General features: G+C 35.0%; 1 protein-coding gene across 2 annotated transcripts in view; it reads right to left on the bottom strand.

The window, feature by feature from the left end:
- Positions 1-16,068, bottom strand: part of RAVER2 (ribonucleoprotein, PTB binding 2) — a 90,995-nt gene that overhangs the window by 43,789 nt on the left and 31,138 nt on the right. For both annotated transcript variants that reach the window (XM_027058990.2, XM_027058989.2), the window contains exon 5: positions 6,686-6,812. In XM_027058990.2, the coding sequence (XP_026914791.1) occupies positions 6,686-6,812 (127 nt within the window). The remainder of the gene's footprint in view (positions 1-6,685; positions 6,813-16,068) is intronic.

Here is a 16,068-nt window from a genome sequence, read left to right as displayed (position 1 = left end):
TATTTATAAAAAAAAGAAAGGGAAAAAAATAAGTGCCTTAAAAAAAAAGCATTTAATCTAACGATCAAAAATATTTGAAATTCGCATATAACATGTCTACAAGTTTATCCCATGTTTTAAAAAGCACAAGTTTTTATTACTTGCTAAACTAGTCCATCTTTGGAAAACTGTTCAAAAGTGTTTTCTTTGGGGGCACCTGGGTAGCTCAGTTGGTTGAGCTTCCAACTTCGGCTCAGGTCATGATCTCATCATCCATGAGTTCGAGCCCAGCTGACAGCTCAGAGCCTGAAGCCTGCTTCAGATTCTGTGCCTCTTTCTGTCCCTCCCCAACTCATGTGCGCTCACACTTGCTCTCTCTCTCTCTCTCTTGCTCCCTCTCTCTCTCAAAAATAAAATAAGAGCAAATTGTTTTCTTTAGAAGGATCCTGTTTCACAACAGGTGGTAGGAAGATTAGGTCATTAGCTAAGTTGTTTATAAAGACAGATTGTTTATTAGGAAAGAGGGATAAAACGGTCATTTCATTACAATAAAGGGGTCATCAGGAGGATACAACAATCTTAAATGTGCCTCAAATAACAAAGCTTCAAAATACAGAAGGCAAATATTTCTAGAACTAAAAAAGTAGACAAATCCACAATTATGGTTAGAGATTTCAACACCAACTCCTCTCTTTTTTTCAGTTAGTCACTGTATTTTGTTATAAAACATTAAAAAATATTTTTTCACAGCTTTTAATGAATACAGTATTTCCCAGTTTAAAACAACCACCACCAGAATCAAAACACTCTGGAAATGTCTACAGTCTCACATATAACTGCCTTTATCCTTAACTTCTTCCATTGTGCCCCATCCTCCCCTCAAGAAGTCTTGAACAACACTGTCAATCAACAATAAGTACAAAGGACTATAATACATCATGACCAAATGAGGTTTACCCTTGTAATAAAAGGTTGGTTTAACATTCAAAAATTAATGTAATTCATCATGCTAGCAGACCAAGCAAAAACAAAAAACACATATGATGATCTCAATTAATGCATAAAAGCACTGGATAAATTCTAGCAATTATCACGACAAAATTTCTCTGCAATATAGAAATAGAAGGCAAATTTCTCAGCTTGAAAAAGCAAATCTGTGAAAAAGCTATAGCTAATATGACAGTAAAAGAATGAATGTTCTCTCCTCAAGATCAGAAACAAGGCAAAGATGTGCATTCTTACCAGTTCAATGCACAAATTATGCTGAATTTCTGTATATTGCAATAAAGCAAGAAAAAGAAGTAAAAGTCACACATATTGGAAAGGAAGAAGTGAAAATGTGTTTATTAGTGGATTACATGATTGTGTATATAGAAAATCCTAAGAACAAAACCTACAGGAAATAATAAGCTAGGTTGCAAGATACAATATATACAAAATCAAGTGTACTTTCACATGCTAGAAATAAGAAATTTGAAATTTAAATTTAAAGGCAATTCTATTTAAAATAGTATCAAGAAATGTAAAATACTATGAATAACTGACAAAATATGTGTAATATTTGTACCTTGAAATTTACAAATTATTTCTGAGAAAAATTAATAAGACCTTAATTGAGAAATATACCATATGTATGGCTCAACCTCAACACTGTTGTCAATTCTATCCAAATTAGTATAGATTTAACACAATCCCAATTAAATTACTGACATTTTTTCATGGAGATTGACAGTCTAGTTCCAAAATTTATATATTAATACAAAGGACAGAGAATAGGCCAAACAAAATGAAGGATTTACACTCACTGATTTCAGGGCTTGTTACAAAGCTACATTTATCAAGACAATGCAGTACTGGGAAAAAGACAAATGTTTAGATCAATGGAATGGAATGGAGAATCCAGAGATAGAGCCATACATACATATAGAGTGAACTGATCTTTGAAAAAAGGCGTCAAGCAATTCAATGGAAAAGGATAATCTTTTTTAACAAACGATGGTGGAACAACGGTAAAAAATTAACTTGCACCTTTACTTACCTTCACACCATAAACAAAAATTAACATAAACCAGAAATCTAAATATAAAAAATTATAAAACTTCTCAAAGAAAATATATGAGAGCATCTTAATGACCTAAAATTTGGCAAAGATTTTTTTTAAGATTTCTTAAATATGACAAAAGATGTACAAATTTTAACAAAAAACAAATTGGACTTGGCCAAAATAATAAATTTTGCTCTTCAAAGGACACTGTTAAGAAAATAAAGGAAAACTTGCAGAGTGAAAGAAAATATGTGCAAACCCATACATACAACAGTGGACTTGTACCTCTAATAAAGAACACTTACTACTTAATAAGAAAAAGATAACTTAATAAAAAAAGATAATACTTAATAAGAAAAAGGCATAAAATATTTAAAATAATATAACAAAAAAGATATAAAGAGGACTAATTAGCATTTTAAAAGATGTTCAAAATCATTGAAAGGAATAGTCAAAATCACTGTGAGATACCCAATAGAAAGGCTAAAATTAAAGGAGGAACATAACAAGTGTTGGTGAGAATATGAAGCAAACTGGAGCCCTAGATATTGATGACTGAGAATGCAAAGTGGTTTAACCACAATGGAAAACAGATGGGAGAGTTTCTTATAACTCAAACCTACACCTACCACATGCCCTGGCCATTCCACAACTAGATATTTAGCAGGGAGAAATAAAAGCATAAGTCTGCAGAAAGACTAACACACAAATGTTCGCAGAAATTTTATTTGTAACGATCCCAAACTAGAGATAACCTAAATGTTCATCAACAATTCAATAGATATGCAAACTGTGGAATGCAATACGGCTCCATTAAAAAAAAAAAAAAAACTACTGATACATGAAACATGAATGAGTCTCAAAATAGTAATTTTATTTTATTCCATTTATATAAATTTCAGGGTGATTCCATTTATATAAATTTCTAGAGAAGACAAACTATAGTGACAGAAGTCAAATCAGTAGTTTCCTAGGGATGGAGGAGAGGGAGATTATAAGAAGACAAAATGAAACTTCTGAGAGTTATAAATATGTTCATTATTTTGATTATGGCAATATACATATGGGTATATACTTATATATAAAAATTATGTACACAATGGTTTTATACATATGTCAACTTATAAATTTTTACAGTCTAAATGTGTAGATTAATATGCAAATATAACTCAATAAAGCTGTTAAAAATATAACTTAGACTATAAGTAATTGCATACTAGTTAAAATTTAAAAGGGACACACACACATACATATAAAGAAAGTAGTCTAGAATATTTACATTGTATTTTGAAGTTGGTTAAAAGGTCTGGATTGAAGAGAAAAGATCAGTATGGTCAGAGTAACATAACCAAACTGGGTCTGAGAGGAAAATCAAGCTGATGGAAGTGTACAGATTAGACAGAAAAGGCAGAGTAGTTGAGAATTTGTAGAACAGACCATATGTGAGTAACAAGGTATGTATAAGCTGTGGAACAGAGATACAGAGGAAGAAGATTGATCTGTAAATAACTATTTAAGTTCCTTTCATTATAATTAACAGTTGCTTTAGGTGCAGGAGATGAACAAGACATAAATCTTTGTAGTTATGGAACTTACATTCTAGTGGGAGAGGCAAACTAAAAACAGGTAAATAAGTGTGAGTTATTTGAGAAATGAAACGAGAAGGAAGAAGAGCGAGGGTATAAATATAAATATCTATACTACTTAATATAAACATAATTATAATGAATTTTAATTCTTAGGTTGCTCAGAGCCCTCTGTGAGGAGCTCAAAATACAGTAAGGGATAGAGTTAGATACAGTAAAGGGCAGGGGCGCCTGGTGGCTCAGTCGGTTGAGCGTCCGACTTCGGCTCAGGTCATGATCCGGCAGTCCGTGAGTTCGAGCCCCACGTCAGGCTCTGTGCTGACAGCTCAGAGCCTGGAGCCTGCCTCAGATTCTGTGTCTCCCTCACTCTCTGCCCCTCCCCGACTCATGCTCTGTCTCTCTCTCAAAAATGAATAAACATTAAAAAAATTTTTTAAAAAGATAAAGGAAATACAGGTGGCATTTACTGATTAACAAGACACTTAGTCTTTCCTAACCACCAAGAAACTGTCATTACATCCTCCAGAAGCTTTGCATGTGTTCACGTTAAGGAGATTTAATCTTCCTCCCTTGCCACTCCACACAAAGGAAGAAAGCAAGCTTGGTGAAATAATTTCTCCATCAGTGTAATATTGAGACATCCTATTTAAAATTGTGAAACTATCCCTAAAATAAGCATAACTTATTTCTTGGCCATACATCAATCTGAGTAGAAAAGCAGAGTAGAGAATATATATTCTCAGATGAAAAGACAAAAACTAATATTGGACAGGAGTTACTAAAGAGAGCCCAGAGTCCAAAGATGTGGACAATACTTTCTAAAAGACCCAAGAGCATGAAATACTTCCCTCAAACACTAATACAATCTTGGACTGCATGAACAGCAACAGAATGATCACAGGAGGGAAATCCCACCACATTCTATGCTGATCAAAACCCATTTACAGGATATGTTCATGTCTGTGTATACCCTATTTCTGGACAAATCAGAAAACCTAGGCTGTTATCTACAAGAGGACAACCAGTTGGGGAGGCCTGAGAGTGTATCTTGGGACATATTATGGAAAGCCAAATACAAAACGGTAGTCTTCAAAGAAGTTAACGAGGTGTAGAAAAAAAATACTAGAATTCTTGTTCATATTAACTTTCATCCTTAAATAAAAAATATTAAGTTTTATCATTTCTTAATATACAGGTCAACAAGGGTGCATTTATATAACTGACATATAATTGATACATATACTGTATACACTGGGGGCTCTGCTCAAAATTTATTTTACTGATATGGCTGCATATTCAAAAAATAAATAAATTTTAAGAAGACCACTGACCTGGAGAATAGAAGACAGGGAAAACCAAAAATGACTAAGGTCTCATGGTAGCTGTCTTTTCAAATATTATTAGAAGTCTTTTCTTATGGAAGAAGGAATAGATTTATTCTGTGTTTCTTCAGAGGAAGAACTAGAATAAATGGCTAAAATTATAGGGATTACCATCTAATATTTAAAAAAAACTCTAGTAAATAAATTTGTCTAATTACGGAATAGGTTGCCTTGGGAAATAATGAGCTTCTCATGCTTTAAGTTATCAAGATGTTAAAAAACTATCTCTATACCATTAAAATTGTAGAAGAGATATCTGATTATGTAACAGGCTGAACCAGAAAACTTCTAAAGCTGCTTCTTACACACAAATAATTGATGATTATGGGACATATTTATTACTATGACTATTGTTGTATAATACAAAATTTAACTGGTCTTTGTCCCTGGTTCCTAGAAGGAATACTAGATCCTTACAATTTTCTGAGTGCTACAAGTATCTTTGTTATGCTAATGAGGTGACTCAAGGTGGGCCTTTATGGGGGGACTGCTCTTGCCAGAAACACCAGCTATGTGATTAGGGGGCTGGAGCTTTGGGCCACGTGGTATCAGCAGGACCTCCTGATCTCCAGAGAGAAGAGTGAAACTGGAGATTGAGTTCAATAACAGGTCGTCATTGCTTATATAACAAAACTTCAATTAAAAACTCTGAATGCCAAATTTAATTCAGTAGACATCTCTAGCTGGCGAACACAGAGATGTGCTCTGACTCCATGGGAAAAGATCACCAAAGCTCTGCATTCGGGGCCCTCCTAGACCTAGCTCTAAGAGTATTTTCTTTTGGTTGTTTCTGAGTTGTAGCCTTTATAATCAAACGGTAATCATAAGTATAGTGCTTTCCTAAGCCCTATGAACTGTTCTAGTAAATCATCAAACCTGGGGTGGTCACTGGAATCCCTGAATTTGTAGCCAGGGGTCAGAAGTACAGGTGGCTTGGGGCCCCCCTGAATTGACAACTGGTGCGTAAAGAGAGGCAGACCTGTTGGTGACTAAGCCCTTAACTTCTGGGGTCTGGGCTAACCCTGGGTAGTTAGTGCTAGAACTGAATTGCAGTCCACTAGCTGGTGTTAGACCAGTCAGCGTTGAAACAAACATAAAATGTATTTAAACATTTTTATTCTAAACTTTAATGTTGAATATAAAAATTCACTTCATAATGCTAAAGTATACATTTTATGTACATATAGTTGTACATTTCAAAAGGTAGGCTCTTATCAGAGAAGGAATACTAAATAGATATTTAATATATACCAATATTATAAAGATTTCCATAATGCTTTTGTCATTTTCTACAAAGTAAAACTATTTTTCAACAAAAAAGAGCAAAAAGGAAACATAACTTTAGCATTTTTGAACAAAGTAATTCTGCTAAAAATATTACTTAGAAAAGTATCATGTTGTCTGTTGATACAGTCCATAACAATGTAGTGTATTAATTATCTGGTCTTTAAATTCCTGTCATTTAATTATGAGCTAAACTGGTTTTAAAAAGGTAAAAGAAATCAGGAAACATATAAGCAGATTGTATCTACCAAAACCAGGCAAAACATATTATCACCTCAGACCATTAATTAAAATTCATGACAAGTCCTAGAAAAATATTTTTGGACTAATTTAAATGTGTTTTTCATATAAAACAGCACAAACTGACTTCATGCCAACCTTCTATATTTAATCAGTGCCATGGTGCTTACCTGGTTTAACAGCTCGTCCACAAAGCTGGGGTTGTAGAAGGACTTGTAACAGGGCAGGGTTGTTCAAACTTTTCATAATTTGTACAGGATTTGGCTCTGGAAGTAAGCCTTTTTGATTACTGTGCATCTTTAATAAATACAGAAATAGGAAACATTATAACAAGGATAAGTACAAAAGATGAAATTTTAAAGGTTTTCTTTCAGAAATTCTCATTCATCTGATCTTTTAATGATACAAGCAAATTGCTTTCTATGATACATTTTTTTATATATTCTACAATTTCTAATTCTGTTAAGATATATACTATAAATACTGTATAGCATATACTGAAATCATCATAAAATGTCTCAGTGAAATACAAATTGGCTCTAAGAGGACTAACGATTTAGTAAGATAAAAACAAAAACAATTTAGGTAGCTAAATCTCTTCATACAAGTAGAAAGATGCCAAGGGTATCTGAATATATTAACAGGGAGATAATCTGTCGATGCAGTATGAATATCTTATACTACAGAAGAGCCTTACTATATAATGTGGGTTGCCTTACGAATAAATTTTCTTTTAATAAAGGTCTTTATTAAGTTAATCTTCTGATACAAAGCTGAACTGGACTCACACACATGTAATTAGGAGCTTCCTAAAATTCTGAAATTGTGTTCAGTTTTAAAAACCAACCTGATAGATGAGAATACTAACGTACGGTTATAAAAAAACTATAAACTTCTAGCCATGAAAAACTGGAGAACTGACAATGCACCTGGAATCCCACTCTAAACCCAGATACTATGAAGATAGAGGGACAGGGTGACAAATCTGAGAACGGGACACAAAACCTGTGAGAAATCCCTGGAGAGATAGAAGGCAGCAGGTCCCAGTGCAGAGGCAGACATCAAGGAGCATGAGAGAGCCTGGACCTACAGCCAGTTTGGGGAAGGGCTTTTTACTTGTGCAACTATATGGCTGCCTCCGCACTGCCCTCTAGAGATGAGGACTTTCCTGGCCAGCACAAGAAGGGAAAACAGCAGCATCAATCTAGTGACAGCCACAGGACCAATGAATTAAGGGTTTCTCAAAGGTGCGGGATTGCCTGGTTGAGGTGGGAAAAGGGTTGCAGCCAAGGGCAAATAGTAAAGGCAGAGGTACTCTGCTTCGCTCCTCACCGGCCTTCCCTAAACCCCAGCTAAGATGAGTAGGCTTTAGCTCTTCCCTGTCCAGCCTCTACTCCCTCAACCTCTAAACATTCACACACAGGGAAGCTGATATCCTCCCAGGGAAATATGTATTCACAGAACACAACTAGACATGTGGAGAGGATGGAGCCCCTTAACTGTAAGAGACACCTGTAAGAGGCAAACCAGAATTAATGGACAGGAAATAAGAATGCTGCATAGTAACAGACATAATAAATATCCTTTAAAAAAACATTTTTATCAGTAATGTGAATCAAGGAGTAGAAGTTACAAAGAATAATTTGAAATAGTGGGTATGAAAAATATAAATGTTAAAAAAAGAGAAAAACAGCCCTCATTTACCACATACTTGGCATTGTTCTAAGCACTTTACATGGATTGTATCACTTAGTTTTCCAAAACAACTCAACAGGGTTGATACTATTACACCACTCTGTCCACTAGGAAACTGAAGAAATTCATACAGAGCAATACACTATCCTCTATCCTGTGCTTGAACAGATAGGTTAAACAGAATATGTGTTGCTGAAAAACAAAACAGTGACTGGAAATATCAGTTCAAAGAAAGTTCCCAGAAGATATCAGAAAAGGATAAATGGAAAATGCAAATAAACAAAACAAAACATGGAAATAAGAAATGCAAACAAAACAAAAGAGAATAAGCAAGGCAATGAAGAGGTTAGAAGTGTCAACCTGTACAAAACAAGAGTCCCTGAAGGAGAAGAAAAAAAGAACAGGGTCTTTGAAGAAATAACAGCTGAGAATTGTTCATCATTAAAGAAAACTTAAAAAGCACAGAATGAAAGGGATTCGCAGTGTTCCAGATATGATGTATAAGGACAAAAACACACCTAGTCACATTTTTGGGTATGAAATTTAAGAATATCAAAGACAAATATGCTAACACCTTCCAGTGAGAAAGAATGTATTTCCAAAGGGAACAGGAAATGATTATCATCTCCCACCAAGCATCAACAATGGATTTAAGAAGGCAACAAATTAATATTTTCAAAGGGCCAAAGGAAGAACTTTGAATATAGATTTTTATAATTTTATATTCATCTAAGCTATTACCTAAATATGTGAAAAGAAATTAAAATACTTCCAACTATACAAATTCTCAAAAGTTTTTATTTACCACATTAATACCATCTCTGAAAATCACATGAGATGCAGTAAATACAAGACATGTTACATGATACGTGCAAATAAACATATGTAAGATCAGAGTTAATTTCAATCTTGCATACAAAACCTAGTACCATGGGGGGAAATATTTAAGGCAACTGTAAAATAAAAATGTAGATATCAACATGGTGGTAGGTGGGATAGGAAGAAGGAAGTAAGACGGAGATAAGAATGAGTTAAGTGGCTCTCCACTGTTATTCAACATAGTATTGGAAGACTTAGCCTTGGCAATCAGACAACACAAAGAAATAAAAGGCATCCAAATCGGCCAGGAGGAGGTCAAACTTTCACTCTTCACAGATGACATACTGTATATAGAAAACCCAAAAGATTCCACCAAAAAACTGCTAGAACTGATCCATGAATACGACAAAGTCACACCATATAAAATCAATGCACAGAAATCAGTTGCATTCGTATACACCAATAATGAAACAACAAAAAGAGAAATCAAGGAATAGATCCCATTTATAATTACACCAAAAACCATAAAATACCTAGGAATAAATCTAACCAAAGAGGTGAAAAATCTATACACTGAAAACTATAGAAAGCTTATGAAAAAAATTGAAGGAGATGCACCAAAAAAAAAAAAAAAAGGAAAAATATTCCATGCTCCTGGATAGGAAGAACAAATATTGTTAAAATGTCGATACTACCCAAAGCAATCTACATATTCAATGCAATCCCTATCAAAATAACACCAGCATTCTTCACAGAGCTAGAATAAACAATCCTAAAATTTGTATGGAACCACAAAAGACCCCGAATAGCCAAAGCAATCTTGAAAAAGAAAAGCAAAACTGGAGGCATCACAACCCAGACTTTAAGCTGTATTACAAAGCTGTAATCAAGACAGTATGGTAATGGCACAAGAACAGAAACTCAGATCAATGGAACAGAATAGAGAACCCAGAAATGGACCCGCAAACATATGGCCAACTAATCTTTGACAAAGCAGGAAAGAATGTCCAATGGAATAAAGACAGTCTCTTCAGCAAGTGGTGCTGGGAAAACTGGACAGCGACATGCAGAACAATGAACCTGGACCACTTTCTTACAGCACACAAAAATAAACTTAAAACGGATGAAAGACCTAGATGTAAGATAAGAAGCCATCAAAATCCTCAAGGAGAAAACAGGCAGCAACCTCTTTGACCTTGGCCGCAGCAACTTCTTACTCAACACATCTCCAGACGCAAGGGAAACAAAAGCAAAAATGAACTATTGGGGCCTCATCAAAATAAAAAGTTTCTGCACAGTGAAGGAAACGATCAGCAAAACTAAAAGGCAACAGACAGAATGGGAGAAGATATTTGCAAACGACATATCAGATAGAGGGTTAGTATCCAAAACCTATAGAGAACTTATCAAACTCAACACCCAAAAACAATCCAGTGAAGAAATGGGCAAAAGACATGAATAGACACTTCTCCAAAGAAGACATCCAGATGGCCAACTGACACATGAAAAAATGCTCAACATCACTCATCATCAGGGAAATACAAATCAAACCACAATGAGATACCACCTCACACCTGTCAGAATGGCTAACATTAATTAACAACTTAGGCAACAACAGATATTGGCAAGGATACAGATAAAGAGGATCTCTTTTGCACTTTTAGTGGGAATGCAAACCGGTGCAGCCACTCTGGAAAACAGTATGGAGATTCCTCAAAAAATTAAAAATAGAACTACCCTACAACCCAGCAATTATACCACTAGGTATCTATCCAAGGAATACAGGTGTGCTGTTTCAAAGGGGCACATGCACCCCAATGTTTACAGCAGCACTATCAACAATAGCCAAAGTATGGAAAGAGCCCAAATGTCCAGCGACTGATGAATGGATAAAGAAGATGTGGTATATATATAAATGGAGTATTACTCGGCAATCAAAAAGAATGAAATCTTGCCATTTGCAACTACGTGGATGGAACTGGAGGGTATTATGCTAAGCGAAATTAGTCACAAAAAGACAAGTATCATATGACTTCTCTCATATGAGGAATTTAAGATACAAAACAGATGAACATAAGGGAAGGGAAGCAAAAATAATAGAAATCCAGGAGGGGGACAAAACACAAGAGACTCTTAAATATAAAGAACAAACAGAGGGTTGCTGGAGGGGTTGTGGGAGAGGGGATGGACTAAATGGGTAAGGGGCATTAAGGAATCTACTCCTGAAATTATTGTTGCACCATATGCTAATTTGGATGTAAATTAAAAAATAAATTTTTTTAAAATGCAAAAAAAAAAAAGTTAAGTGGGAAGAAAGAGATACCAATAAATCTAGGGATGTAAATAAGTTAGGGACAATCACCAAGAGGATGAAGATAGAGAATATTACTCTCAAACAAGAGGAAGAAAATTCTTATTCATCCAACAGTAGATGGGAAATGAAAATAAAGGGAAAAAGTATAGGGTGCCTGGGCGGCTCAGTCAGTTAAGCATCCAACTTCAGCTCAGGTTATGACCTCAAGGTTCAGGGTTTCAAGCCCCACATCAGGCTCTATGCTGACACCTCAGAGCCTGGAGCCTGTTTCAGATTCTGTCTCCCTCTCTCTCTGCCCCTCCCCTGCTCATGCTCTGTCTCTCTCTCTCTCAAAAAAGAAAACAAAACTAAAAACATTAAAAAACGGGGGGTGGAAATGTGATATAAAAGAATAATCATTACTACATATTCAAGCAGTTTAAATATACCAACTAAAGACATACTTTTTTAATTTGATTTTTAAACACATGTTTTTAGAGCAACATGTTAGCTATAAGACACATACCTAAAACAAAATGTAAAGAAAGGTTAGTAATAAAGGGACGGCAAATATAAACTAAAAGAAAGCTGAAGTAGCAATTCTAACATCAGAAGAACATATATACTGGTAAAATGATCAATATGACTACAAACAAATGTGTACCTAATTAATAATACCTATACCTATCTATGTATCTATGGAGAAACAACTAGCAGACTAAGGAGAAAAAAGAAAACCCAACAATTACACAGATAAATTCTAATACATTTCTCTCAATGACAGATCAAACAGACAAAAAAATAAGATATTGAAGATCTGAGTCATAATTAATAAACTCAAGCTAATATTTATACATACATATATGCACATATAACTTTATAACCCACAAACATAGAGTCTGGATTGTTTCCGAGCACACGTGGCTCATTCACAGAAAGTAACCATGTACCATAAATTACAAATCTATGTCAGAAGAACAGTTTTTGAAAATTTGTAAGTGGACATAAAACAAAAACAAAAGCTTTGAGTATAAAAGGAAATAAAATAATTTTAAACATTTATAACCTGAAATTTATGACATTGTTTAGAATTGTGGAATCACTATATTGTATACCTGAAACTAAAATAACACTCCGTGTTATAAAATTATTAAAAACACTGTAAATTATAAAAACTTAAAGCCAAAATAAAATTTATGACACATAGGTATAGCATTAGTTAAAAAGAAACTTGCTTTAAATATATTCATCAGAAAACAACCTAGATTGAAAATAAAGGTGCTAAGTACTAATAAAAATAAAGACAGAGGAGAAAGAGTAAACCTGAAAAAGAAAAAAACAAGGATATCATAAAGATAAGGCCAGACACTGTGGAAAACAGTACAGAGTCTCCTCAAAAAAATTAAAAATAGTATTACCATATGATCCAGAAATTTCTCAATTGGATATTTACTCAAAGAATATAAAAACACTAATTTAAAAAGATATAGGCACCCCTATGTTTACTGCAGCATGATTTACAACGGCCAAGATGTGGAAGCAGTCCAAGTGTCCACTGATAGATGAATGGATACAGCAGAGGTGATACACACACACACACACACACACACACACACACACACACACACACAGAAAATGGAATAGTTCTCAGCCAAAAAAAGACTGAAATCTTGCCATTTGCAACAACATGGATGGATCTAAGTGAAATAAATCAGAGAAAGGCAAATACCTTATAATTTCATTCACATGTAGAATTTAAGACACAAAACAAAGAGAAAGACAAACTGAGAAACAGACTCTTAACTGTAGAGAACAGATGGTTCCCAGAGGGGAAGTGGGTGGAGGGAGGGGCGAAATAGGTGAAGGGGATTAAGAGTACATTTATCATGATGAGCACTGAGTAATGTACAAAATGACTGAATCACTATACTGTACACCTGACACTAATATAACACTATGTTACCTATACTGGAATTAAAATTTAAAAAGAAGGGCAGAAATATGCAAAAGGTAGAAATAAACACAAGAAAACTGTTTCTCTGAAAAGATAAAATGGGGAAATCTTTTGCAACACTGATCAAAGAGAAAAAAAATAAATAAAATACACAATGAAAATGAGAACAGTAGGAGCGCCCAAGTAGCTCATTCGGTTAAGTATCTGACTCTTGATTTTTGTCCAGGTTATGATCTCACTGTTCCTGAGATCAAGCCCTGCACTGGGCCCTGTGGTGACAGTGTGGAGCCTGCTTGGGATTTTCTTTCTTTCTTTTCTTTCTGTTCTCTCTCTCTCTCTCTCTTTCTCTTTCACTCTCCTTCCCTCTTTGTCCCTCCCTAGCTCATGTGCTCTTCTGTCTCTCAAAATACATAAATAAAATTTTAAAAAATGAGAACAGACAAAATAAATTTTAAAAATATTATAAATGACTATGTGCCAATAAATTTGAAAAATTAACCAAAATGGATGATGAATCTATGGAATATAATCAAATGCCAAATATGGCATAGAGACAAAAACGAAAGTAAAATGTCTAAACATCTATAGGAGAAACTTAAATGGTAACCAATGATTTTCCTCTGTATGAGTTTCCAGGACTAGGTCTACATGATTTCATGCACAAGATTTCTCTAATTTTCAAAGAATGGGCAAGCCCTATTTTATATGAATTGATCCATGAAGTAGCAAGAAAAGGGGAGCAGGAGAAAAAACAGTTAAATCAGTTAATGAGGTATTTCCCTTGATTCCAAAATAAATGATGGTACAAAAAATTTTAAGCACTTTTCACTTATGAGGACACGTACACATATGCACAATAAAATATCTAATCAAATCACACAATGCATTGGAAAAAATATTATCAATTACAGTTTATAATGCAAGGATGGTTTAACATGAGAAAATCAGTGTGATTCAGCACATTAAAGAATTTAGGGAGAAATCACAGGATTATCTCAAGTTGCAGAAATGCTCTGATAAATTTTAGTACCTATTTATGACTTTTTAAAATTTTTACTAAAAAATTTTTTTAATGTTTATTTATTTTTGAGGGTGGGGGGGGGGGGGAAGAGCAGGGAGAGGGAGACACAGAATCTGAAACAGGCTCCAGGCTCTGAGCTGTCAGCACAGAGCCTGACTCAGAGCTCGAACTCATGGACTGTGAGATCATGACCTGAGCTAAAGTCGGATGCTTAACTGACTGTATCCAGGTGCCCCATGATTTTCTTTTTTAATCTCAGAAAATTTGATAAAGTATATGTACCAGGAACCTGTAGAAAGCATCAATGCAAATGCATTACTTTTAAGATCAAGAAACATTTAAGATTTCTCATTATCACTGATATATGATCATGAAGGGCCCTGCATGCCATGCAAAGGAATCTGAATTTATTCAGACATTAAAGAATATTAAGTAAGTAAATGACATAATCTGATTTGAAGATGGAAAAGATCACTCCTGAGGTCCTGTGGAAGATGGATTACAGTGGTGACCACACAGAAGGTTATTCTCAACACCAAGGTGAGAAAAGATGAGATTCTGAGCAAAGTAACAAAGATGTTGACAAGTCTCAAGGATTTAAGAAATATTGGGACATACAACTGAAAGGATTTACTAATATTTTTGACATCTGGATTTGGGCAGCAGGTGAGGGAAACCAATCATGATTAACTGAGTTTTTGGTTCAGATAATTTTAGTTTGGGTGAACTTGTGCCACATACCGAACACAGAATTATACATGTATGTCACATATTTATAGTGGCATCAAGCCACCTAGGTGTTTGTTTTTCTCTAAGGGAACACAGTGTGCTGGTGCAAGTAGGCGACTGGATGGATTCAGAGTTGTAACCTCAGCAAATCCAATATTACATTATAGAACACAGAAAAACAAATTCCAGAGAAAAGATACTTTTCTTTTGAAAATGTTGAAATTTAACTACTTATATGAAGGAAGAATGTTTAATAATCATTTGGAAATGCATATTTAGTGCTGAGGGCAAACTGGTTCAAAAATATAAGCTTGTAAGTCATTACTGATAGGCAATAACTGGGGCTATTGGAATATACAAGAAGTGAAAAAGCCAAAGGCAGAAGTCTGATACCAGCCCTTAGGGAAAAAGAAGAAAGGGCACGAATACTTAGGCAGAAAAAGAATAGTGGGTAGAATTCAAGATGGTGGAGGAGACTTTTTAAAGACACCAAGCAATAAAATGCTGAATAGTGCCTACTCAACTTCAATACTAAGAAATCTCTATTAATCTAAATGGGAACAGATTCACTTGAATAGCTGAGGTAGAAACCACAGTATATCAGGCTGAGGCGGAATGGGAAATGAAGAAACGGGAATGAAGCAAGTAGGGGCTAATTGTTCAAGAGGCTCCAGTTGTGAAGGAAGAGCAATATAAAAGCCAATTTCTATTTTTTTAAATATGAAATTTATTGTTGGGGCGCCTGGGTGGCTCAGTCGGTTGAGCGACCGACTTTGGCTCAGGTCACGATCTCACAGTTTGTGAGTTCGAGCCCCGCATCAGGCTCTGTGCTGACAGTTCAGAGCCTGGAGCCTGCTTCGGATTCTGTGTCTCCCTCTTTCTCTGCCCCTCCCCCACTCGTGTTCTGTCTCTGTCTCAGAAATAAACATAAAAAAATTTTTTTTTAAATACGAAATTTATTGTCCAATTGGTTTCCATACAACACCCAGTGCTCATCCCAACAGGTGCCCTCCTCGTTGCCCATCACCCACCCCCCCCACCC

This window comes from Acinonyx jubatus, chromosome C1 (genome assembly GCF_027475565.1).
Source record: "Acinonyx jubatus isolate Ajub_Pintada_27869175 chromosome C1, VMU_Ajub_asm_v1.0, whole genome shotgun sequence".
Lineage (NCBI taxonomy): Eukaryota > Metazoa > Chordata > Mammalia > Carnivora > Felidae > Acinonyx > Acinonyx jubatus.
The sequence above is the reverse complement of the archived record's forward strand: the minus strand, read 5'-3'. Positions and strand labels throughout refer to the sequence as shown.